At 46.0% G+C, this 26,273-nt stretch overlaps 1 protein-coding gene across 2 annotated transcripts; it reads right to left on the reverse strand.

The window, feature by feature from the left end:
- METRNL (meteorin like, glial cell differentiation regulator) lies at nt 1-24,700 on the reverse strand. Of its 2 annotated transcripts, none has more exons than XM_030015914.2 (4): nt 24,362-24,700; nt 18,211-18,599; nt 1,655-1,714; nt 1-955 (listed from the first exon to the last, which is right to left on the reverse strand). In XM_030015914.2, the coding sequence occupies exons 1-4, from the start codon at nt 24,472-24,474 to the stop codon at nt 639-641; spliced, it is 879 nt and encodes a 292-aa protein (XP_029871774.1). In that variant the 5' UTR covers nt 24,475-24,700; the 3' UTR covers nt 1-638. The 2 variants fall into 2 exon arrangements, with proteins under 2 accessions (XP_029871774.1, XP_029871775.1); XM_030015915.2 differs by having other exon boundaries at nt 24,579-24,688.
- Between the last annotated feature and the right edge of the window lie 1,573 nt (nt 24,701-26,273).

Consider the following 26,273-nt stretch of genomic DNA (forward strand, 5'->3'; position numbering starts at 1 on the left):
TCAAATCCAGGGACCTTTATTTCTCTGGAATGGAAAGAATTTGCCAGCCTGGACAAAAAATTGCAGGCGGCGATTGTACATTCTTTCAAATAAAAAAAGAGAACACACACACAAAAGTTTGGCTCCATAAATTTCTGTCGTAAGAAACAACTTTGAATTGTACACCAAGCTTTTTACAAAGCATTAATGTTAAGATGTTTTACCGTGCTCTATCACATTCTTGGCCATTTATACAGAATACGCCATACCAAATGCTACATCAGTTTAAGACATTTTTAAAAATTAGTATTAAAAAGATACAAAGGCATGTTGGCTTTCATTTGGGTTTTTTATTAAGACATGGGAGTTTTCTTTCTTTGTTTTCCTAAGGAAGTCACTAAAAAAATATAATAACTTAATTCGTAAGGACAAGATTGGTTAAAAATCCAGCCTTGCTTGCTTGGCAGCCTTCTGAGCTCGTACCTCTGTTGCTTCCATTAGTCTACCAGCACCGCAGGCTGCAGACGTGTCCTGCGGGGTCTCAGCCTGCACTCCAGATCTGTCCATGCTCTCAGTTACTGTTTTTGTTCAGTTTTCACTGCAGCCAGGAAATATTCCTGGCCAAACGCTAAAAGCGATCTTCAGCCAAACAGGGGATTTCAATCTGGGCCAATTTCACATGGGTTTAGCCCTTTGTCTTTTGCCTCTTTGTACATCCTTTGGAAGTCTTTAAAACGAGGGGCACAGCCTAACCTGGCCTCCCCAAAGTGCATGCGTCCCGTGAAAAGGAAGTCTCCGTCTCCCGGTTTCACCCCACACTCCAGCAGGGTCTTTATTTGTCCTCGCCAGTTCCCACTTTCCCCTGTGAGCTGAAAGACTTTGCTCTTCTGCCTGTACAGTTTGTTGACACCGACATGAATTATGGATTCTTGCTCTTCTGCCTTGTTCGTAACATCCTGAATGGAGCCTCTGATCACTGGAAACAAAAAAAGGACGTAAGGAAGAGTTACCCAAAACCCCTCTGGAAGAACCAGGTCCAAACTCAGCCCCATGCAACCAGGAAGTTCAAGAGGAACTGATTTCACTACAGCAGACCCAGTTTTGGTCCTTTGTTATTTTTAGAGTTAAGTTTATATCAGTAACCTCCAGCATGTATTTGTATTTGTTACAGTTTATGTTTGTAAGCTGTCCAGCAAACGGCATCCACATATGAAATTTAAACACAAAAATAATTACATCAGAAAAAGAGCATCAGTCACGATAAAGAGTTCTAACAAGATACATGCTTAATGCTCCCTGAGAATGTACTTTCTGTTCTTCAGCCATTACAGATACCAGCTAATATCAATTTCTCCTTTAAAAAGGGAAGCAGGGAGAATTATTGAAACTTTTGGTCTTTCGTCAACAGTCCACTTTAGGGCAGCACGTAAAGGCCTCTCCTAGATGCACCCAAGTCTTTGAACTTCTACTTCCATTGTGGTTGCTAGGTCATTCTCTGTCTACCCTGGGGAAGTGACAGCTGGGCACACAGTTTTGAGGTCCTTCACACCTCCACACCACCACATTTACTGCTGGTGGAAGTTGCCAAGCGTAAGTAGGTGTCCATCAGTGTTTATGGACATCACATTCAAGTGAGCCACCCTGGGGAGAAGGGAGGGGGGAAGCAACAACTCACCAAAATCACTAGTGCAGACAGCCAAGAGGACCTCTGTGTCACTGCATGGTCGGCAGGGAGCTGGAGAGAAAGGGTCAGAGTTAGCAAAGGACTAGACGATAGTAAATAAATAAACCAGTATTTAAGATAACCAAAAACACACGCATACACACGCAACATGGGGACAAGTGGTCCAAAGACCTGTCAGGCATCAGTAATGCTACACGAAATGGAGGCTAACCCTAGCCCCCATGAGATTTTTGTACTTAAGTAGGAATATGGATCTCTTTAACACTCCTGCCGGGATATATTATCTAGTAAACACGCCACACACACTCCGCTGTGCTCATGCAAAATACATTCTGATATGGGTGCATCTGCAGCATGCTCTGCTGTAAATTCAAAGCTCTCAAAAAGACTTTGAAGATCATGTGCCTTTTAAACTGTGATGGCAAAGCTTCTTTCTTACAATTTCTATCAAGTGTTGTTGGGCTATTTCAGAAGCCATTTAGTCTATCACCACATCAAAGATCCAGAAGGTTACAGAGTGGGGCAGGCAAAGAGGAGAGGAAAAAAACCCAGCGCATGTGTTCGAGGGCGTCGAGGCAAAGCGGAAACTCGAACCCATATCTGTTAGAGCTCAAGCAGCACAAAGACCGTTTCCTGTACTGCTGGAAACATTTGGATATCTGCACTAATCTAATCAATGCAAGAATGTGGCTCCTCTTTGTACTCGGCCAGCTATTTCTGAGGAGAAGGTACTGTAGTTGCAGTACAGATGTTTCTATAATACCCTGTTGAGTTCAGGAATTTGCTTACTATCAGGGTCTGCCCTGCCCAGCGATGCTAATTAAGTCTGTCCACTGGTGGCCCAAGGATCAGAGCCCATGTCTTTCGCTTGATGTCATCTTGGAGCGGCACTTACACATCAGTCAGAAAAATGAAAACCCATCAAGCGTGCTGCTCCGCCTGGATTAGTGCAGGCAAAGACTACAGCAAAGCAGGGCTCACGCTGGAGGCGAGGCAAATCATTGGAGCTACAGCTCATTTCATCATGCACTCCACGCTCAAACCTCCAACTGAAGCTACCCCACTTCTCCCCACCCCCAAAAAATTTAGGTTTTGAACCTCAACGTCTGAAAACACTTAAGTAACCAGGTTCCCAAATAGTCACACCCTTCCTCTCACCCCTGCCCGCTTCCCGGAGAAGTAGATTTAAACTAGTCTAATCAACACGTAGCTGGTGCCTACGACGCTCAGCTATTAGCCTTCCTCTGTTAGACGGCACAAGCCATTCTTTAATGTAAGACATGGTAAATCTCTTATTTTTTCCACGGTCCCAGAAAAGCAGTGATCCAGAAGGAAGGATTATTGAACCAAATCCACCAGATTTGCTCCAGTCAGATGATTAATACACAGTGTAACATGCTGTTTAATAGGATTAAAGAGAATGTAAAATGCACATTTCTGGGCAGAGATATTTGAAGGAATAATTCAAGAAGGTTAAAAAGCTCCAGAAGAAGAGACGAGGAATAGGCAAAATAGTTTTGTTAAAGCATCTGGATCAATCAGGCATTTCTATTTGTCTGAATGAGTCTGAATGCCTCCAGGGCCTTTAGAAACAAGTCAGCCTTTACCGCCCTTCTTTCCCCCACATACCATTTCAGCTCCCTTTTTTGGAAAAGTTTGGAAACTGTTTAATATCATGAGAAATACAGAGCCAGCCAAAGCCTGGACATAATTGGAGTACTATAATAAATTCAGTCTAAAGGTATTTTAAATTTTACACTCAAGAGATTTTCATTAATGGCTAGACCAAACACCAAAGTTTCATCTGACAGAGAAAATAATATTAGTCACGTAACATCCTACTATGGAGTTGTTTCATTCATGACACCTACCAAATTCATCCACGGCAAATGCCCCTCTTCCCCAGCTTCCCTCTGCCCAAATCAGGACCAGAGTTAGATCCACCAAATGGAGGGAAAGTGCAAACCTGCACAAATCCTACAGCATTTTCACATGGACAGAAGCTCTAAAACAAAGCACAGCTGATGGACATCCTCAAAATCCACAGCTGGATTTCAGACACTGGATTTCAGATATTTTGGTCTGCAAAGATCTAATAATGAAAAGGCATCTCAGCCTTTTTAAGTCTGAGTGAAAACAGTCTTGGTTTAGACCAGACATCTCTGTAGTTCATCCAACCCCATCAGAAAATTGAAAAAACCAAAATGACTAAGCCATTTTTGTTCTCAAAAGGAGTGCAACACAAGCAACAGCATTAAAGATGAAAAACAAAATACTTTAAAAGTGGTTCCTTCCATTTAAATAGACTGACACTATAATAAATCAAATTAACAAATCTCCACATATACACGGAACCAAATCATTTTAATTGTGGACTCTAGGCAAAATCCTGCATCCTTTTTAAATGCAAAAGGAAATTAAAAGTGCTCAGCACTGCTCACACTAGATCATTACTTAAAACCTACTTCAGATCCATGCTGACTCACAGCAGTGTGGTGGCATGCAAGCTTATTTAACAACCATTTACCACCGCCCATCACTGCAATACCAGACATATGAACAACAGAAATCCTCTTCTGTGGAACAACTGCCACATCTGCATTCACAGAGTATCAAGTATATCTTGCAAGTGGCAAAAACAAGGTATGCAAGCACAGATGGAACGTGAGTCGTGAAGGATTACTGCCGAGGTAAATGGACCATTAAAAAGCAAATAACATTCACTCGCTACAACCAAAGCTTCATTCCTATACCGTCTCATAAAAGAAACAAAATCCCTAGGAGGAGGCAATGCCTACACTTTCTTTTGAATCACAGCCATTAAGGAATCTGTGTGTTTATGCTGCAAGTTAGCGATTTTAGCTGCAGTTCAGCACTCGTTCACTCCAGGATGGGGCGGCAGGTGTTTTCCTCCATCAGTACGTCAAAACGACACACACACCTCAGGCTAAAATGGGAAGCATCCTTATAACTAAAAAAAGAAAACCAAAAAAAGCACTTCACTCGTGCACAGCAGGTGAAGATGTTCATTTTCTGGGGAAACAGGCCCGGACACTAAACAAGACGGCTGTGCTTGCTGGATGCCCGATTCCCTGGGGATGTCTCGAGGGCTGCCCAGGTTCTCGCATCCAAAAGCAAGTCTATGAACTTGCAACAACAATATCAACGTCAGCTGCTCTAATTCCTTTAAACTCGATAAGCCAAAGAGCCTTAATTCATACAGCAGCAGGGAAAGGGTGAAAAAAAAGAGAGAAAAGCAACGTTTTATTGAAGCCCTCTAAAGCCCAGATGCCTATAACTCAACTCCACCGCCAGTGGCATAAAGCCTGCATTGTGCACGTCGGCTGCTGACTCTCCTGGGAATGCCTTTGATGGATTTTGACAGTATCCTGACCTGAAGTAACCTGAGGCAGCCCTCTCCCTCCACCGCCCCAGTCCAGTGCCTCCAAAGGCCTCTCTATTCACCTCCCCGCAGAGGGAGATGTAATTACATCATTCCTCACAAGCCAGCAGTCATGTCCCAGCTGCTTTGAGCGATTTGCCCTCTGAACCTGATGTTACCGAGGAGGACGTGGCGATACTAACAATAGACTGCACTTGTTGGCCAACAGCTTTGTCAAACATGTTGCTGGTCCTCTCCGCGGGGAGGCAGAAAAGCTTAGGAAGAGAGAGGGATGTGCCCCGAGGAGATGCCATGAGCTCCAGAAGGTCCCCAGCTCAGCCAGCTCCAGGGAGTTGAGTTGTCCAGAAAGGATCTCCTCCAATACTGGGGATGGATTTAAGTGCACCTTTACTGCTGCAATTTAGCATGCGCCTCCTCTGCCTCGAGAGCTGTGGGTATGTGTTGCCATCCTCTCTCAGCACACACACGTAACTTCAGTCCTTCCTCCTTTGGTTTGCGACATTTGCACATAACCCTTCTATCCTCTGAAAATAGGAGATGGGGGTTATTTGAAGGGCCATCGTCACGGTTTAGGATGACAGCTCCCTGCAGGACACGTTCAAAGTGAGACGTGCTGGCTCTGGCTGCAGGCGTCACAGAAACCATGTGAATGGGCCTGATCTTCTTTCGAAACATTTGTGTTTCAACAGCCACCCATTGGTCCAACTGACCTTACTGTACCCCAAAATCAGCTTCCAACCCGTAAGTAAGAAGTGTCCTCTGTCTGTCCTGAATTTTCTCAACACGCTCCACAACCTCCCAGCTATCAAGAATACTAGATGAATCAGGCTGCAGGTCTCTACACACTGTCCCAAAGTTCCACTTACTGAGCCCAAAAGACCTTCTCCATCCACCCTACATCTCTGGGTAGGCTCTGCTGAACATACATCACTGCTCCGGCAGCACGCACAGGAAGAGAGACACCCTTTAAGCAGAAGTGAAAATGTTTAACACAAAGTAATTGCAGAAAACCGCTTTACCGAGGAATACCCTTTGGTTTTATAAAGAAGTTTGTATACGCGTGCGGTGTGGTAGAGGTGTGGATGGTGGGGGAGGGAAACATAGAGCTGGTTTATCTGCGCTTCCAGTTTCCGTGGCATACATCACCCACACATTAGTGTTTCTGAATAATCCTTTGAAGAGCAATCAGACCTTTTAAGTATCAAAAGCGACTGAGGAGGCCCAGGCAGGGTTGGAGCATTATTTTCTGTTAGTTCTAGGTTTAAATCTTTTTATTAAAACAAGGAGTCTTTTCTCTTGCATGCTCAGCAGAAGACATTCAAATGGGTCTTGTCGCAGACCAGGTTGATTTAAGCTAAGCCAGCCCGTACTGCAGCACCTCAAGCCGTGCCAGTGTGGGGCCACAGCAGACCCATCTCCCGGATCAAAGCTCTCAGCCTGACATCAGCATTAGTTCATATGGAACAAAAAAAACCCACCCACACTCTTCAAATTCTTGCTGGCAGCTCTGTAATTGCAACTGTACTGGAAAGGGCATCATAGGATGAGTCTCCTTCCTGGAAACACGGAGTACAGACTTACACGAGCAGATTATAAAAATAGAGATGCGGTTTCTCCAATGATGGTGCATTTCTCGGTCATTTTTCTGAGTCCTAAGCAGAAGTGACTATGTCTCAACTGATTACTGGATCTCTGATTTAGCTGGGAGACAAGAGTTTAAGGGAAAACATTATATGAGCAAGAAAAAAAAAAAATCTTGCCCTGATCCTGCTTAAACTAATTAAAAATTAGAATAAATCCTTGTAATTATTTGTTCCTAAGTTTGCCTAGGCTTCCTCTGTGAAGAGGCAACATGAAACAAACCTTTCACAGCTCATATCGCAAACAAAAAGACCTGCTACTTTGCAGTGGAGGTGAACAAGAATTTGACAACCACTCTGGTTTACCAGGCTTTGACTAGTCATCTCCTTTCTAGATATAGCTTCAACTTTCCTCACCCCCTCAGAAAGCTCTTCCTGAGCAAGTCAAAATAACATTCAACCTCAAAACGCTCACAACCCCCACACCGATACACCATCTAAACTACATCAATGCATCTGCACGTCAGTGCATCTCAAATTTAAAATGAACATGCTAGCTGGGAGCTCGGGCCAGCAGAGGTTCATCCAGCCCACCTGCATTTAACATAATACCTGCAGCCACGCAGAGAGGGAAAATGTGGCCAGATGACACGGAGCATCGCCGCAGCTGGGCTGGAAGTTACTGACACCCAGTCACAACACACAGAGGAGCTCTCTCATCACTCTTTTGTTTTACAAGGTTTTCCTGTCTTTGGATGGGGTAGGATTACACGGCTTTCTGCAAGCACTGCACTTTTCCCAGCATGTCAGTAGAAAAACGCCAAGTCAGGGACCAAACACAAGAGTTGGACTTGCACTACTCCGAGCCCCTTGGCTCAATAAGCCTCAGACACGGGATCCAAAGGGATTGTGCTTCTTCGATGAATAGAAGGTTAATGCTATGAATAACATACTGAGATAGTTTAGTGCTCTTCTAAAGGCAGAAGAATTCATCCCCCTATTTGCTAGAAAGTTAATCTGAGCCCCTGTGCTGAGCAGAAAAGGCAGCTCAGAACGAGGACCATGAGCAAAGATACAAAACTCAAAGACTCCCTTCTTCTACAGCCAAAACCCAGCCAAGATTTGGTACAGGACAAGATGATGATTCAGCTGCTGGACCAAAATCATGATGCTGCAATGGACATTCTTTCCTGACTTCTTTATGTGAAGCAGGGATGTTGGTGATTTTACCTCCTCAGAAGAGAAAGTGTCAACTCCAGTTCCTTGCCTTAGCTCGTTTCTAACATTCAGTTCAACTTGCACATATGTACAAGTTTCCAGAAGTAACTTGGAAAATATAGACACTGGCCAAGAACAATTTAAACCTGCAAATAAGTTTAATGAAATGCAGACTTTTGTATACTGTGGCATGGACTGTGCCAAAAGAATTGAGTTAATACCACTTCCTTCCTGCAAAGAAAGAATAAAAAAAGCATATTGTAAACCTCACCATTAGAGATGTGATGACCTTTGTGTTCTGAGAAACTTTAAGACAAGAGACCATAAACCAGAAACGTATCTTTTCACAGAAATGTCTTCCAAAAGGGTATTAAAGTTCTTAAGTACCAAAGAAGACTATTTATGTAAACAGTGTGAGGAAGAGATTTGGTACTAGGCAAGCTCCATTTGGAACAGCTTTCAAAATGAAACTTGGCGCAGCAGCTACAGAGCACGTAAGGATCCTCTGGGATTGCAGAGTCAATGCCTTTTTGCTGTTCCAAGATGCAGCACCCATTCTAACAAATGAGCTGAAAGGTCAGCTAGAAACACAAACAGCCATTTGTTTGGGTTTTGTTTTTTTTTTTTTTTTTAAAAAGGGAGGGGGGGGGAGAAAAAAAAACCACAGAGCAGTTTTTATTCAAGCAGCATTAGACACTATTAAACTCTACCTCCAAGCCCATCCACGAGTTGCATCAACCCAGGAGAAATTACGACAAGTGTCATATCTTTGAGACACTTCTTTGTCCCACCTCCTCTGGGCTGCTTATTGCTCCATCAGGAAAAAATAACGCCTGTCCCAAACACCGTCTCCCTTCCTTCCCCACCTCCCCTCCTGCTGTATGCAGCCAACAGGCACAGTTCAGTCTCCATCGCTACCCCGACCCCCTCCATCCTCTTCATCCCAGGGCAGCGTTCAAAGAGCAGTGCTGGGCTTTGGGCTCCCACACCGCCATGGCAAACCTCAGTGCTGGGGTGGGCAGCGATGTAATGGTAACGGGATCAGTGCCAACTCCCAACCAAGCTCCTACACTTACCCATTGCATCACCAGCCCTGTAAAAATCCTCAGTTACAGTCAAGTCTGCAATGTATCGTGACCAAAAAGCCCTACTCAGCAGATCAGGTTTTCAGTTAAATTCCTTCTGTCTGAATTGCAGCAGAAGAGAGAGAGCCCAGCAAACAAGAAGTGTCTCTGCAACTGTACTAGTCCACATTTCTGTGCAAACAGCATTTGCAAGCATCTGTCATTTCTTTGCTGTCTCTCTCCCCCCTTCCTAACTGCAATTAAAGAGAAAAGCAGGCAGAAAGGTAACTGCTGGGAATTTCTCCTGCTGTATGCACACAAGACACCAATATAAAACCATAAAAAATACATTTATTCATTCACAGAAAACACCTCTCTCCTTCCTCGAACATACTGCTGCTGCCCAAGGGGGATTAGGAATGGGAAGCGCTGGGCAGGTGTGAGGACAGACAAGTGCTGGAAGTCAGAGGTGCCTCTGGACGGTTGAGGGACTCCTCCGATCTCCTCTGACCTTGCAGCAGCAGAAGGGCTGGGGCAGCACCTCTCTCCTGGCTGTCCCACGAGAACCTGCCAGCACAGGCAGCTCTAGCATCGCACCTCCACACTGCCCATCTACCGCCCGGCAGCACAGGACCGAAGCAAATATTTTTACTGACTCAAAACCCACAAGATTTATGGCTTGGCTCATCCCCTCCTAAAATTCACTCAGAAAATATTTCTTTTTTCTTCTAAAGAAAATGTCATTCCAAAGCCTTGTAAAAGCACGCACTAATCAGATCTAGGAAAACATAAAGTTATAAAGAAAGTTTTGATGTCTTGTTTGTTTTTGTCTCTGACAGCTAACAAAACACTCAGCTGAGATGTCACGCAGTGCTTGCAAGGCAGAAAAAAAAAAGTAAGGTGTTTTTTACTCCCATGCCCTGGGGAAGCTGTGCAGCCAGGCGCATGGCTCTGGTGCCAGAGCCCATACCAGGGCTATGGGAGAGGCTGGAGCCAGCACCTACTACCAGCCTGGAAACCTGCCAGGAATACAAAGCCTTCTCTCCCTCCCTACCACCCTCCTCTTCGGTCCGGTCCATTAATGCCTCCTATGGAGCGGGGGAATAGAATTAAGTAACAAGTGGCTGGTTAAAGTTAAACCCTGAGAGTGGAGTAATGACAGATCAAAGATTAAGTGAGTCTTAAAAAAAAAAAGAAAAAAAAGTAGCATACGTGCACTCACATCCACACAGGTCCTTCTCCTCCCTGTTTCTAAAAATCAAATTATTTTTCGTATGTGGGAGAGCTCTGAAGGAACAAGGCCAGTTTTCATTTTAAAACCATGTTTATTTGATCAGCCTATTATTGAGGAGGACTGTGGAAGGGCTACATCTCACACAGTGAGATCTTCAATGCTAGAACACTGTTCAGTTAACCCCCCAAAAAGTTACTTAAGGTTTTTCATTTGTAACAGGAAAAGCTTTAAGATATATACACCTTTTCTTACTTAACAGCCCACACTTCTTTGTCATATTAAGATCATTCACCTGTTCTACATAAGCTTGGACTTTTTCCTTTTTTTTTTTTCCCCCCTCTTAATTTCTCACATCCACTTACACATCAATGAGGTTGGTGTAAAGCTACGAACAGTTCTGGTGAGGCAGGGGTGCATCCTGTACAAACAGGAACGGTCCTGGGGGGTGGGTTAAGGCAATGGAAAGCCAGGCCAGACTCCGTGTGCATATCCCAGCACTAATGATCACTACAAGTCTCCCAGCAGCAGGCCTTTGATTCAGAAAGGACATGGGCAAACACCAGAGTTTATGCCTGTTGGAGGAGTCAATGCCCAAATCCCATACAGGGTTCAGAGCAGTGCAGGAAGATACCTGAGGAGGTACCCATACAACCCATACAAAAAAAATCCTTCCACAGATTTCAATCAGCAGCAGAAGCTACTGCCAGATCAAAGCCGCGTGTCATGTGGCAGCAGCTTTTTTGACCCAGTATTAAACCTCCCAAGGTCAGATTTAGCATATCACAGCTTTGGGTGCAGGGTAGCTTCCAAGTATCCATGCAATATTACAGTGTGTATTTTCTGGCTTCTACAACAGATTAAGGTGAAAGAGAGTTTCTGTCCTGCAAATCAAGGCAAAATTTGGCCCATGTTTCGGTAAGTTTCTTATTCCTCAGGGAAGGTGGGGGGCGGGAGGAGGAATGCGGTTCCCCCGCCCTCCCATCCCTTCTTTAACTACAGCCTCAGGAATTAGCAAACTAAACAGTTTTGCAGAGCAAGCACAGAGCATTATTAAAGACTGCCAAGCAACTCCGTTGGATTGCAAATCTGTTTGTGGGACTATCTTCCGCAGTACATAAAGGTCAGAGCAAAGCAGAGCCCCAGCTGCCCGGACAATACACCTGACTGCTTATTGGTTTTGACTGCCCACTGAGTTGAGAAATAAGCTAACGGCATTCGTGGCCAGTCTAGCAAAAATAAGCTATTTTCTTACCCCCTCTCCCCTGCAGCTGTGTATTTATCATTGCAGCTCCATTGTCACCTCCTCTGCCCACTGCAAAACCAACTACTGTCCTGGCAACATCAAAGGACAAGCAGGGCCAGAGGAGACTGCTGTCAAACTCATTTTCTTGGGGGAAGGAGAGATTAAATTAGGGCAGCCCTCCAGTTTTGGTTTTTTTAGGTGAAGACTTCTCAGTTCAACATTTTTGACCTTATTGAGGCTCAGATCCCGAAAACGTCACCCTTGCTCAATTTAGGAACATGTAAGAGCATGTGTGTTCCCTGAGTATCAGAACTGCCCTTTGAAATCATTTCATACAGGAAGAAACCCAAAACCTTTGCTCTCAAACTCTCCCTCCCAGTCAATCATTCGCTGCAAATCTGACCACTTTAGGCACATGAATAATTAGAGCAGGTTTCTAGCTCCTCAAAATTAATCCCACTCCAGGCTCTGTTATACAGCAACCAGCTTGACCAATTTAGATGTTGACCCATGACACCCAGTTCAGTGATACGCTCTTAAAAACTGGCTTACAATGTGCTTTTTCAAATACATACGGGGTTAGGGAATGCTGTTTACTCTTTCATAAAGTTACTTTGTGTCTAGTTTTGTATCATCATTTACTATGGGAAAAGACATGAAAGTTACTACTGAAGACCTTCCTGCAAGGAGGGTAAGCACACAAAAAGCTATTTAGAAAATAACATTTCCTAAAGTAGGACTGTCAACATGGTCCCTCTTACAAGGCCAATAACTGAAGTGTAATTTGAACAACTGCATTAAAGGCTGTTTTCTGGTGGTTTTCTCTTAAAACTTGCTGCTTACCTTTTAGAGAGAGAAAAAGCGTATAAAACAGCAAACCTTTTGCTGCACCAGTGAGCCTACCTTACATGCCACTCGGACAACGGGTACTCAGACTTACAGAACAGATCCCTCAACTTCGCTTTGCTGCTCGTTATGCATTTCACCAGCAAATCCTGATGGGAGGAGTGCGATATCAATTCTGTTCTTCTGTGCAAATCAAACCACACCACACTCAGATCTGCTTTTTTCCCCCCTAACACAGCTTAACCCCAAGAGGTATGAGAGTTTTATCCTGTGCAGAAAACTGGGGGGGGGGGGGGGGGGGGGGGGGGGGGGGAAGACAAAGCAAGCAATTTTTCTCATCTGATGGGGTGTATTGGAATATACACCCCTGCCAACCCTGCAGCACACAGCAGTGCTCCCACCCCTGCCATGTCGCACAGTGCCAACACCTCGGATGGTCACAATGACTCAGGCAGAACCTATGCTAAGCATAAAGGTCGCGGGGACTTTCAATTTAAGTGTTCCAAGTGCCTCTTTCCATCACTTCTGCTAACGGCAGTGATGAGCACAGCGGGGACCAACCGTGATTTCCATATTGCGACTACCTTGGCAGAGAGCGGGCACGGCAGCCGCAGCTTCCTCCTCACCAGCCTCTGGGACAAAAAACAAGAATGTTTCCACTCCAACAAGAAGTGAAAAATACACCAGCGCATCTGCTGCTTCCGGCTATAAAGCTTAGCGACGCATTCAGCCTCCAAGAAAGGAAAACCAAAATTGGATATTTGGGAGCAACCAGAGAAAAGCATAAGATTAGAAGCCTACGAGCTGCAATGACAACAGTGCTCTGGGAGAATACCTGCAGAGATATGGCAGATTGGTGCCCCACCTCTGCCAAACCCAAACTGCATTAACTATCAAAAGTTAAGAGGGGTGCTTCAAGAAGCCATTTTTTAGTAGAAACACTGGCATAGCCCAAATATTTATGAGCATTCTTAATTTCCAATCTGTTTTCTCAGGTCAGTGAATTAACAGCATACAGGAAATAGCTGAATACTGTTCTTAATTAGTTAACTGGATTTATCCAGTTTTGGCTAGTTTTTCAGATACCCACTTGAGTGCTGTGCCTCCTATCTATTCATATTCGCAGCCAGGTACCCAGCATTAATAAAGAAAATGTATAAAACAGTTACTAGAACCTGCACTAAGTGGGTAGATGCCATCAAGATAAAGGGACATTTTTGTTAAAGTTTCACTTCTTTACTACACAAAAGCGGGTGGGTAATGAAATGGCTTTCAATTTACCTCCTGAGCTCCAACAACCAAATTACAGACATCCCCATGAGTATGCAATGGGGAAGGCAAACTACACAGCTTAGATAAAGCTGGATCCAGAGCTTGGAAGTGACACTCTTGAAAAACAGGCTTTAGGTAACAAAATAAAAGGCCATTTGGTGGGGCAGGGGAGGGGGAAGAGGATTTACCTTCCTCTCCAAAACGCTTGCTCAAACTTACAGATTCTTGTTTCAGACAAGTTGAGCAGAAAGGGACATTCACACTTTTCACAGGAATTTAATCCAAGCAGCTTGCTGCGGTGCAAGGCAGACCTACACCAGGCACAGGCTCCACTATAGCAGAGAAGCTCATGTGGGTCAACACCTTCAGAAAACTTCTAGGAACTATATGGCCGAACAACACTTTTGCCAAAACCTCCATCTACTTGCCAGTATAGCTGAGACCCAGAGTGTTTTCCTCCAGCGCAAGCAGAAAAGATTAGAATCAACAGAATTCAGCAACCTAAACAAGTTCTGCTGCTTCTCAAATGGCCTTGAGCCAAAATGTCACAGTGCCTCAGTTCTTCAGTTGGGCAAACACCAAGGCTTCAGAGCCTTACTGCAAGCATGAGCTTAAGTTAATGGACCATCAGCGCGGATGGGAATTAAATAAGGGTGCAATCCAAAACCTCATCTGAAATCAAAAGCACTTTCAGTCAGCCATCACTTTGGGTATCAAGAGGAGAACGTGCCCATCAAGATGTCTGAATTCTCAAGGTGACCCTTCTTAGGGACTACTCACATAAAATGGTGACAAGCACTGTAGCATGCTTGCCTTCACTTCTCTGCCCAGCTTAAGAAACTACAAACCCCCAGAAATGCACTTTTTTTGCTTGTTACTATCACAGTAAAAACCTTCCCATACCAAATCTCAGCAATCCGAATTAAAACCTACCAGTACACTACAAATGCTTCCTACAGTTAGGGAAGTCTTAAGAGAATGTGATAAGGCAGACTCAGAGCCAAGAAAAGGGTTAAACCCCCAAAATCTGGAAAATCATAAGACTGCACTGTGTCATTCAACCTTCCCGAGAAAAGGGAAAGGCCAATTCAGAACCTGTGTATGTTTTCTACTGAATTATTTGCTAGACTCTGATTAAGTGGGAAAGAATGACTGTAAACTAATAAAACTTGAGGTTTTCTAATTAAACCACAGGCACCCTGCCAAGCATTGTTGATTTGTGGATGCACCCTGCAATGTCAGGACTCTGAGGACACAACAGGTCATTAAGGTATTAAACAGATGACTTATACTCTTTAATCAGAGCTGGGATGCCAGGTTAGGAAGAGAGAGTAAACTCAAGGGCAGAGTACAATAATTATCACCAGGAAACAAACACGCCATTTAGGGAAAGCAGAGAGAAGTTGTTAGCGAGTAGTTATTGCACAAGGAAAGGGCTGGATTACTGAGCCCCACACCTGGGTCTTTTACGATAGTCATCTACCCCAGTCCGCAGTGGTAAGAAAATAATGCAATATTTGTGACTTTTGGTCCTTCGCTGTCAGACGAAGCGCTGCAGTGTTAAGCGAGACCAGGAAGCGCGCGAGCTTCCTCTGCCCAGCTCTGCCAGCACATCTCAGCCCCCATCTGCCACAGCATCTCACAGCGTTGTCATCTCTTCACACGTACTGCCAGTTCTGCTGAACTCCATCAAACTGCAACTAAGCCATGAGCAGGCTCGTTTTTCCAGTGTGCAACAGCCAAAATGCTGTAAGCCACGTTTGTGACCAAGGGACAGAAGTATGCTTGGAGAGAAATGCAGAACCTTAAATCCAGCTTTCAGCTCTTTTAAGGTCAGCACTTGCCTCTGGCTTGAGCCGCCTCTCCAATGAAGAAGCCACCAGTGATTTCAGTCAATTGATTGTAAACCTTCCCCTCCAAACGAACAGCTCAGTGAAGGGCATTTCTTTGGAGGTTTCACAGAAAAACTTAAAGCAGCTCCAGAAGAAAGGAGGTCCACGAACTGCAAAGAGCCCCAAACATATTGCTCTATAGAAGCCTCACAAGGCAGCTACTTGGCAGTTTCCCCAGACATATAGATATTTATAGGAGAATAAAAGTGCTCATCTGACTGAGTAGTGGAAAGAGTCATGTATGGCATTTTCATCGTGTCTTCACCCCCTGCCACCCCTCCCCAGAGTCTGGGGATCCAAAAAAAGGCAAGGGAAATAATTTAAAATACAATAGAGATCCCTAGTTTGCCCTGAAGGCTCTGCTGATGAACTATTAAAGAGCTGCTTCTGTCCAAACAAGACACTTGGAGCGTGAAGCAGATAGCCTACCACATTGTTTTATAAGACAGCACTGAAATTCAACCAGTGTCTGTTACAGCTGAAAATACAGCAGTCACAGAAAAAGTGATTTAATATGCCTATCAAAGAGGAAGGCTGTAATTGGATTCAGTCCTCAGTTTGACTTTGCAAAGTCTCTGAAGAAAACGCCCATCAGCTTTAAAAATCTCCAAGATTTTCTGTGGAATGAAGAGTACTTACTTCTAAAAACACATCAGTTTGTGCCGGCTTGTGATGTTAAGTATGCCAGCAGCGAGTCCTCTTGATTTTAGCAAAGCTCAGGAGAAAGCATATTTATGTGCAAACTAAAAACAGCAGTGATAAGCAGTATTTTTCGCATATTATTTTACTATATGCAAAAGCAGTTTCAACTTTCTTCAGAAAAAAGAAGTATAGGGCTTTTCTTGGTAAGTTTAAGTGACTTATCACTAGCCTGCCTCTGTCTCCATCCTCACAGCCTGTCAAAGAAAGAAGCACTGAATCTGAGAACATTCTCCAAATAACTGATTAAACAATGTATTTAATGTCTTCTGCAATGGAATTTTACTACATAGCTAACATTCTGCACAGCATATTCATCTTTGCAGAAATGATCTTACTGGGAAAACAGCTCTGCAGCAGATACCCTACTTCTTCTGCAGCACTTGTAAAATGCAGAAGCAGAGAAGTCTGCTTAAAATGCAGAACCCTCAATAGTAAGCTACAAGTTGCATACACAGCAAGAGTAAAGAAGGCAACTTAAATATTTGAATATTTGTGTTTATGGGGGTTTTTGTTTTAATGGCAAACACGCCATCTATCAGTTCTGGGGGTTACTGCATTAGCCCTCAGCTGACGACCGTCTTGCTGAGTTAAGAACTGTTCATCTCAGTCCAACTAAGATCTGTACAAAAAAAACCCCAAAAGCCACATCTGAATTGGTGTACCAACATCTAAACGCTAGCAGGGTGGCGAGTATGCACAAATATATAAAGATTTAAATCCAGAGTCCTGTTGCAGAAGGGAGCCAGGGGAGGGGAGAGGATGGGACTCAAGTTCTGCAATCACTTATCCCAAAAAAGGAGGAGGGATGCAATGCCTAGAAGATACAGCTGCAGTTTAATTAACCACACCACTGCTTATCAAGTAGCATCTCAGGCAAAGCATACGGCAACACTACCGCAGAATCTAGACAGCCTACGTACAGCATCTTAGGCTGGCTTTACATCGGGTTTTACCCTGGGCCGAGTCATCTCAAGTGTGCTGTGGGGACTCTTCTGCCCTGCTGCGGGGCTGCCTTCCCACCCTAGCATTTCATTTCGAAAGAGAAATCTGTTTGCCACCATGGCCTCCCCACTTAAAATACCTAAACCTTGAAACCTCCATAGTCATTTGGGACAAACTATCCTAGATCTGCTATTCCTCGGGCTATTCTAGAGGGTTTTGGGGGTAAAAGCTAGAGGCAATTCTGAACGGAGGAGATGCATGAATCAGATACTGCCTATCTAAAGAGAATTTCCCCTTCCCCCCCTGTCATCCTCCACAAATGCCAGTTTTTCTTCTTCTCAAACTAACTGATTAGCACAATTAGGTTACACCTAGAGTTATTGTTCCCAAATGGTATTTAGCTTGCTATTTAGTATCAGACTTTACAGGCTTGTAAGCTCTTTCAGTTTGTCCACTCCCGCTTCCTAAAAGCTTTTGGCATAAAATTCCTCCCTACAAAAGTTGCTTTTCATAATGGTTGAGAGAAAAGACAACACCAGCACTGTAAAAGTATTGTCATGGTGTTGAAGAGCTCTGCCATGGCACAGTAATGCTCAAGAAAGTGGAATAGGCAGAGCTGAGGAAGGAACACACCATTTTCCTTGTTTAAAAAAAAAAAAAAAAAGCCATAATTAGGTCAGCAAGTAGCAGTAGTTTCAGAGGAAAAAAAAACAAAACCAAACACGGAAAAGGAGTTCCTCCTTGTTTAAATGTTTATTATTCAAAACATGCAGCGGGGTCTTAAAAACTGAGTAAAAAAGTAGTTAGAAAACTGTTACAGCAAGGCTCGGAAGCCCAGTTCACACTGGAGTTCACTGTAGGGTAAAGCCAGCTCCTGTGATTGACCCCGCGTCTGCAAGGGGAGAATCGTTCACAACATAGCCCTTAACAAATCATTTGGAATTCAGCCTATGCTACCAGCTTCCAAAAAACAACAACAAAAGAAAAAAAAAACAGAAAAAAAAAAAATTCTTCCACAATAGCCTGTTTATAAAACATGTCCTTAAAAGCACATGAAATTTAGACCCAACCACTTTCCCACTCACTCACTCTGCCATCTGTTATGCATCCCGTACAGTACGTGAAAATACGACCAATATCCCAGAACTCACCAGAAACTGTGTGCAAATCAGACGCTATCCCCTTGTTCATCAATTCGTACTGGAAGCCTGTAATCTTCCTGCTAATGTCCTGCTGAGGAGTGGCCTCAATAAACAGGCCCCCCTGATCATAGCCAAAGCAATATACTTTACTGGGGCTGCGATCTCCATCTCGGACCAAGAGTTTCAGTTCTCCAGTTTTTTCCAAATAAATATTTGCTCCTGCAGAGTCCTTGAAGGGCTTTATGCAAACAGTCAAATGTTTGTAAGAGGCAGGTGAAGTATTGGGTCGCAGGTTGACTATGAGTGCTCCTGTGGGATACATCCACTCTATTGACCCTTCAGAACAGCGGAGGTAGACCTGTTCAACATCCTTCTTGTGAGACTCGTGAGTTAAGCCACTGGGGGAAGAAAGAAAGAGAAAGTTAGAGAAATGACAGAGCTAGTAATGTGACTGTCATAACCTCAAACCTTCAAAGACCCACATCAACAAACGCAGGAAACCTATGACAGTATTTAGTATTAGCCCATCCAGCTTGGGGGCGGTCAGAAGTGCTTGTCTCTTGCAAGACTGCAACCTTAATATTATGGGACAATTTTAAATCATCTCCCAAAAGAAAAAGTCAAACCACTAGTAATTGCGTTCAAAATTAAATGGGATATAAGCACATGATCAAAAGCAATTAAATTACTACAGCCTCAGTTACTGCCCATCAGCTGAGCTGTGGCAAATGACTTGGCGCATACTAAGTAAAACACGTACGCTTGAACTCCCTTCCTGGTGGCTTAAACCAGCACGTTTTCCAGCTTCACAGATCGGACTCCACCTTTTTTCTGAGTACTTTGTTCCCCTTCCAAGTCTATATTCCCAATGGATCTGAAACTGGGAGGGATGCCAAGCTTACCCTGTGAACTGGAGCAAAGGGATGCTCTGGGTGCTACTGATACCCTCTGCCCCAGCTGGGCAGCCCCAATCTCCAAACTGGGAGGTAGGGAGAGAAGACACTACACTCCCCAGTCATAGCTGGGGAAGCATTGAACTATGCTGCTTTCTTCGGTACGTACCCATTCCCCCACTTCTCCCCATATGAGGTTTAAATTTGGCTTATCGCTTTACTGCCCAGGTCCGATGGGCTACGAGCAGACACACAGCTATGGGTGTTCAGCAAAAAAGAGAACACGTGGCCAGTGACTATAGCTGGGGCACAGGGCCACCGTCAGTCCCGTGTCCTTACCCAGCACCGTGGCCAAAAATTAACACCCCAACAGCCATTTCGAGAGCCGGTGATCACAGAGATGGGATAGGAGAGCAACGCGGGGATCCCAGGGCCAAGTGCTAGTGAAAGGAGAGCAAACTGTTGGGCTTAAGCAGGATGACTAGTAAACCCCCATGACTTGCTTGCCCACAGCCTAAACCAAGGCTAGCTCTAAACAAGCCTTGCTGCCTGTCACTGATGCTGGACCAAGCCCACAGGTCCTGTACCCAGAGTGACTCAAAGCACTAATATGACACTGCATGCTGTAGGCACTCCAATTAAAAGAAAAAGTTGTGGGAAGCCCGGTTTATTGGTTGCAGCATTTGGGCCATTAGGCAAAAATCCTTTGGTCCCAGTCCCTGTCCTGTCACAAACCTATTATGCGAGTATGAGCAAATCACTTCACCACCAAGCTTGTTTCTCCTCCTACGCTTTGCGCACCTAGTTCCCAAACATAAGCATCTTTTATTCTGTGCCTGTAGAGCACCACCCAAAATGAGATTCTTCAACACAGCTCACGGGTCTGCTTTGCAGTACTTTAGAGAAGCTTCACAACATTCCCACTTGTAGGCAGATGAACCAAGACAGGGAAAAAAATAATTAAAAAGGATTCAGTGACTCGTCTGAGGTTACACAGGAAATCTGTGGCAAAGAACATACTTTAGTGTAGTGCAAGTAATGACATCAAGTTCTGGTTTCTCAACAGAAACCTCCAAATACACAGTTCCTCACCCCAATGATATATTCAGGTGCTGAACAGGGTTAAATTCAAGTCAGTGTTTAGAAAGTAACTAGAAGCCATGTGTAAAAAAGGGAAAAAAACCCCATATGGTTTGCATTTACTGTTGACGTGAGTCATTATTGTGAGTGTCAGTGTGACCCACTTGATAGAGGTTACATGAGGAAACTCAGAAAAAAAAGTCATATTTAATAACAATAGTGCCTGCAAACATGTGCTTTTGAATAATCTTGAAAGCCACATCAAGAACACAGATGAGGAGAAAAGAGGGACAAGTTTTTGACCTTTAGTCTCTTGCCCTCAAATTCAGTAGTACTTAACACATTCAGGAAACTTAGCTTGCAATGGGATATTTCAAGCTGACTGTAAATCCACATCTGGTCCACAAAATCAGTTTTCACCACAGCATGCGCATGATGCCACTCAACAGAAAACACAGAAGTCTGTTTATGTGCAAGCAGTGGATAAGTAAAATTAAAGAGTGTAAAGCTTATCCCTCAGCAAAGGGGCAAAAAACTACCCTGACACATCACTTGTTCCTACTCAAGACATCAAAACAAGCTGCAGAGGTTTTGCAGGACTTATACTGGCAAATTCCACCCTAGAGCCTGAGTGCTTAAACAGAAGGAAGATACCAGGGGCAAAACTCTGAACTTATGCAGTGAAACTGCTGTTGCAAGTGATCCCAACAACACTGAGGCAGTCAATTTCTGCCAGAGAAAAAAGCCTTAGCATTCATTTTGTTCAAACGTTCATGCTGTTCAAACAAAAAACAGGGTGGACTCTGAAATTATCTTCTGAAAGCCAATTATATCCCACAGGCAAGAGTGATGCCATTAGACAGATACATCAAGCACAAGTACCTGTACCCATTAAGCCTTATAATAAAGGATGACTCAAAAGTTAAGCAGATTTCAAAATACATGCTCACATTACTTAACAGCAACCATCATCCAGTAAAACCTGTCGCTTTGCTTTCTGTCAAAATGACATGTCACCACATTGAGAGATTGTTTAACGTCATGTTTAGTTCTCACTAGCCAGTCATCAGACACACCATGTCCATAAAATAATGGCGGTCCGGGAGCCTTTTTTTTTTTTTATTTCCAAGCTCATTTGAGTTTTGTTTTTGTTTTTTTAAGTACATGGTAAGGAGATAGGGCAGCTGCTTGATGGTTACAGTGATGGATGAGCCATCCATCCTCCCTTCCAAATCTGTGCTGTTTATTGGGACGTACTTCTGCAACAAGTACTGCTTCCTCATACCAATCCATGAGGACATCCTGAATCACTGCATTTGTCTCCTCATTCTTCTCCCTTTCTGGTTTCTGCCATCCCCCTATCACTGCCCTGAAAGATCTATTGTGGTATCGGTGCAGTAAGCTGTTATGCTGCAACATGCAACAGGTGTTATTTAAAGAAAAAGGGAGTGGGAGGAATATTCACACTATCTACTTTAGCTACTTCCTTTCTTTATTCTATTACAGATGCTCTGAAGAGCCCTAGAAGTACCCATGTCCTCCCAGCACCCCTCAGTGAACACAGGGAACTTTCGCTCCTAACTTGGAGTTTTTAATGAAAGATGACAATCCAGAGAGCATCAAGACTTCCCCAGAGCATCCACTGGTGCAGAGGGTAAGACTGATTGACTTAAGCAGGCACATCAGAGCTCAATTCTCGCTCCTACAGCCTATAGCAAAAAATGCCAGGCTAGCATATTCTCAGCCTGTCACTGAAGCACTTTTGCCCAAAGCATTGAGAGGTCACTGCAGTATGAAAACCTGAAGTTACAGCAAGAGTAATAGCCAGGCACACACCATAGTGAAGCTTCTGCTTTCTTCTGGACAAAGCTTTCCTGGAAGCTCTCTGTCAAGCTATTTATTAAGATGCTGCTATGGCCTATTGAGTGTACTTAAATTGCAGGTGTCAAGCTGTGCATTGCATCAGATTTCCCTGGAAGTGTGAGAAATATCCATAGGAATCCTAGTGAAGCTCTTCATACTACTCAGGGATATAAGCTCATCACCTCTCCACAAGCTAATTGGAAAAAGAAAATCACATCCAGAATATTCTACTTCTAAGATTGTTGCTTTTAATGTAGACATGTACATAAAGGTGAGAAAACACCTTCAGGTTTACTGTAAGAAACTCTCAAATCTGCCAGCACAAGACAACCTAGAACTTCACTGTGGGAAGAAAGACTACATTTTGGCATTCAAGTTCACAGGTTTTTCAAACAGTTAAGGTAAAAAACATCACATGACTTCAAAACATTATATTCCACATAAAAAAAAAATCCTTTCTGACCCATACAGCTATTAGTATCCACACTGAAATACTTAATTAGATGTATTTACTGGTACATCAAATTACCTTTCCTTCTTAACTGCTAGTCTTTTAGGACAAAGCAGATGATATTTAATGGCCTCAGGACTGCCAGGATTTCTGATGACACCTGTTTTCTACCAGCAAGGCCAAAGTCAGCCTGGTTTACATTATCCTCTCCCGAGACTCCTGTCCACCTGGACTCCAGGACTCCCTCACACAAATAAAACCACCCAGACTGAACTGTGCATGCAAGAAGGCAGCTCCTCCTCCCCTGTGCCTCCAACAGCATCCTGACAGAGCTGTCGCCCTGCTTTGGCACACCAGAGCAACAACAGTGAGTGAGTCCAAGCTTGCATCACCAGTTCACCCCAAACTCAGTTACAGTAAATGATATTTCACTTCCCCCCCGAGCATCACCCCCTCAGGTGACATGGGTGGTCACTGCTTGCTCTAAGAAAACAGGACAAAAATAAGAACCAAACAGGACAGGATTACAGGGTTTTGTCATTTTTCTTTTAAAAAACAGGCTGCAGTACCATGTGGTAAGGTCCAGGTAAGTACATGCAGCTAGGATGCTTAGCAATGAAAGCAGGTACAGCTTGCATCAATTGTCAAGAGTCAGAAGAAAAGTTCAGAAGAAAGTAAATACCAAGCATCTGCATGTTTCAGACAGTTACAGATAAGAAATTACTATGTTGAAAGTCAATCCAGCTGTTACCCCGCTTTGAATTCTCCCTACTCCAAAATACCCTACTGATATAAGCTGGGCAAACTTTTAAAGAAAGTCAGATCTGAGCAGAATATTAGAGTCAAAACGTTTTACTCTCCAAGGACAGAAAGCCTGGCCCAGCAACACTTGCTTGTTAGCAGAGTCGCTTTTTTAAAACTATGAACAGTGGAGGAGGTCACAGACCCAACCACACGCGTTAAACTTATTACAAGCAATTAAAGGAAAGATAATTTGGCAGATAAACACTTGAGAACTGGAGAGGTTTCACAACCAGCGCAATTAGAATAAATCAGGAGCGAGGCCGCTGCGCCAGCCTGCTCCCAGGGCTCATCATCACCATCATCATCTCCTCCGCGGGACGAAGTGCGGGATAACTTCCCGGCAGCAGGGAGCGGCACCGGGGCTGCGGTGCGGCAGCGCCAAGTGCCGGGACCTGCACGGAGCGGGGGAGCAGGGAAGGGCGCCGGGACCCGGACCCGGCCCCGGCCCCGGCCCCGCGGAGGGACGCCCTCGCTGCGGCGGGAGCGCCCCGCAGGTGCACCGCATCCCGGGGCCGGTCGCAGCGGGCCGCGGCGGCGGGAGAAGCCGGGGAGATACCCGGGGCTGCCCCGAGCGCGGCGCGGCCGGAGCCTGCCCGGCCCCGCCGATTCCCCGGGCGCGGCCGCCGCCTCCGCGGAGCGCTGGGGGCCGCGGGGAAGATGGTCGCGGGGAGAAACTTCTCCGTGGCGGACGTGGCACCGCCCTCCTCCTCCTCCTCCTCCCCAGCCCACCGAGCCGCGCCGCCGGGCAGAGGGGAGCCCCCGGCCCCTCCATCCCTCCCCCGCTGCGGGAGCCGCTGCGCCGCGCCTCTTCGCGGCCAGCCCGCCGAGAGGGGCCGGCTCCCCGCGGGGGAGCGAGGCAGAGCAGCCCCGGCTCTCCGCCTTGTGCCGCCCCCTTCCCCGAACCCCGGCCGGGCATCGCAGCGCCCTACGCCGCTCCGCAGCGGGAGGGCTCTCCCTTTTGTTTTCGGCACCAACTTCATCCCCCGACGGAGCGGGGATGGACGTGGCAGCTCCCGTTCCACCCCCCCATACCCCCCCCCCCCCCCAGCCCGGCGGGGTCTCGCCTCACCTCCCCTTCCAGTTGCACAGGTCGCTGGAGTACTGAGCCGCTGCACCGCCGCCCAGCAGCAGCCGCAGCCCCAGCAGCAGCGGCAGGAGCCCGGCGGCCGGGGCGCTCCGCATGGTCCCCCCCCCGCCCCGCCGCGACCCCCCCTCCCTCCGACCCGGTGCGAATGCTGTTGCAGGCGGCGCGGAGCGATGGGCGCAGCGCCCGGGGGCTCGCCTACATGGTGGGGAGCGCAACAGGGCGGAGCGGCTACCCCATGCCCGGCTCCGCGCTGCGCCGCTCCGGCTCGGCTCTGAAGTTTGCACCAGCTCGCTGCGGGCTCCCAGCTGAGGGGCGGAGAGCGGCCCTGCCTCCCTGAGCCGCCCGCAAAGAGCCGGCTCCTCCTTCCTTTCCCCTCCCTCCCCCCCCCGGCGGGGCCGGCACTTGCTGCGTGAGCAAAACGCGGCGCCGGATCGGGAACCGCCGCTGCCCCCAGGGCCCGGCCCGGCCGGTACCGGAGGCCGCCGCTGCTTCCCCGGCCCCGTGCAGGTGCCCTGGCCCGGGGCGGGAGCCCTCCGCCTGCCGCTGCAGGGTGCTCGCTCCTGCCCTTGCCTGGTCCCCTGCCTCGGGCCGTCCCCGGGCCCGCCGGGGGGTGTGCGGGGGAAGGGGTGATGCTCAGAGAGCCCGGGGAGAGCAAAGGGCTTCGTTTGGCCGGGAAAGTCACCGGGCCGCTCCTTCTGCGCTGGGGGAACCCGTGGGTGCCAGCAGTGACCTGGTGCCTGTCCCCGGGCAAAGCGGGGTGCCAGCGGCGCGCCTCGCCGCAGCGGGTTGCTGTGCCCGCAGCAGGATCTCCACCTGGGCACGGTTCCTGAATGGACGGAGGCTGACAGTTTTGCTGGAACCTTCTTGTGTCTCCACTTACCAGGAAGCCCTTGGGACTCGATCTCATTTGTAAAACTCTCCAGCACTTAATGACCGCTCTGGATAACTCCTTGTCTTGTTTAATGTCCCTGTTTACCCCATAGTTGAGTTTGGATACTTAACCCTTGGTGGCAGAGACCCTTCTGCGAGAAACCAGAGGCAAAGAAATGCCTTCCAGGATGTGAGGGAAATGCAGGGGGTGAATCAGCCCCAAAACCAAACTACCCGGGCCAAGATAAATGGGGGGAAAAAAAAAACCCTAGAAGTGGGGATGGGAGGGGCGGGGAGAGGAGGACCCAGCCGCACGCAGACTGTGCTCCGATATGCCAGGCGCCACGTATTTCTTTCAAAGAAGCAACAAGGGGGTCGAGATTGATAGTGCACATCCGCAGATAGGAGAGGGGTTAAAATATTTCCAGATCACTGAGTTTCTCAGTCTCCTGTCGTTCTTTCAAGTGTCTGTCACGCAGCTTTGTCGAGGGCACTGCACAGATTTTTCTAGGTAAGAGTTCATGGATGAGTATTAAACATTTACACCCTGTTCACAGTTTGGTGTGTTACCCTCCTTAGTACCTTTTAAAACACCTTGCGAAGTGCCCCTGTGCTGTCTGGGAGGATCTGATGGCTAAACCGGGATATTCCAGTTCTGAGTGTTTCCTGCCTGCTTCTGCACCCAGGATTAAATCCTTCACAGTGTATCCCCTTCCATTTGTGGGTTTAGCTTTTCATGTCGTTTTTGTTTGGTAAATTACAGGTACTGTTCTGTTGATTATGAAGTATTAACATAATTACAGTAATTATGTCAAATGATGCAATGCATGTAAACATGTAATTAGCATGCAGGGACAACACCGAGCAAAGTGATGACAACGTGCAATAATGCAGAATGCCTTATTCTCCTGGTCATGTGCAGTGACACAGGCTTTAGAGCTCAGTGCCTTGATTATTTCTTTAGAAGGAGGTTTTGTTAGAATGTTTTGCTTCCTTCCCTCATACTGGAAAGAAAAGCATCCAG

Source organism: Aquila chrysaetos, chromosome 5, assembly GCF_900496995.4.
Source record: "Aquila chrysaetos chrysaetos chromosome 5, bAquChr1.4, whole genome shotgun sequence".
In the NCBI taxonomy this organism is placed as follows: Eukaryota; Metazoa; Chordata; class Aves; order Accipitriformes; family Accipitridae; genus Aquila; species Aquila chrysaetos.

Bases quoted from the DNA above. Each gene is read 5' to 3' on its own strand.
- METRNL (XM_030015914.2), bottom strand. From the start codon at position 24,474: ATGCGGAGCGCCCCGGCCGCCGGGCTCCTGCCGCTGCTGCTGGGGCTG. The intron at 18,600-24,361 runs GTGAGGCGAGAC...TTCTTCCCCCAG, and splicing joins CTGTGCAACTGGAAGGGGAG to TGGCTTAACTCACGAGTCTC. The intron at 1,715-18,210 runs GTGAGTTCTGGG...CTTTCTCTCCAG, and splicing joins TGATTTGCACACAGTTTCTG to CTCCCTGCCGACCATGCAGT.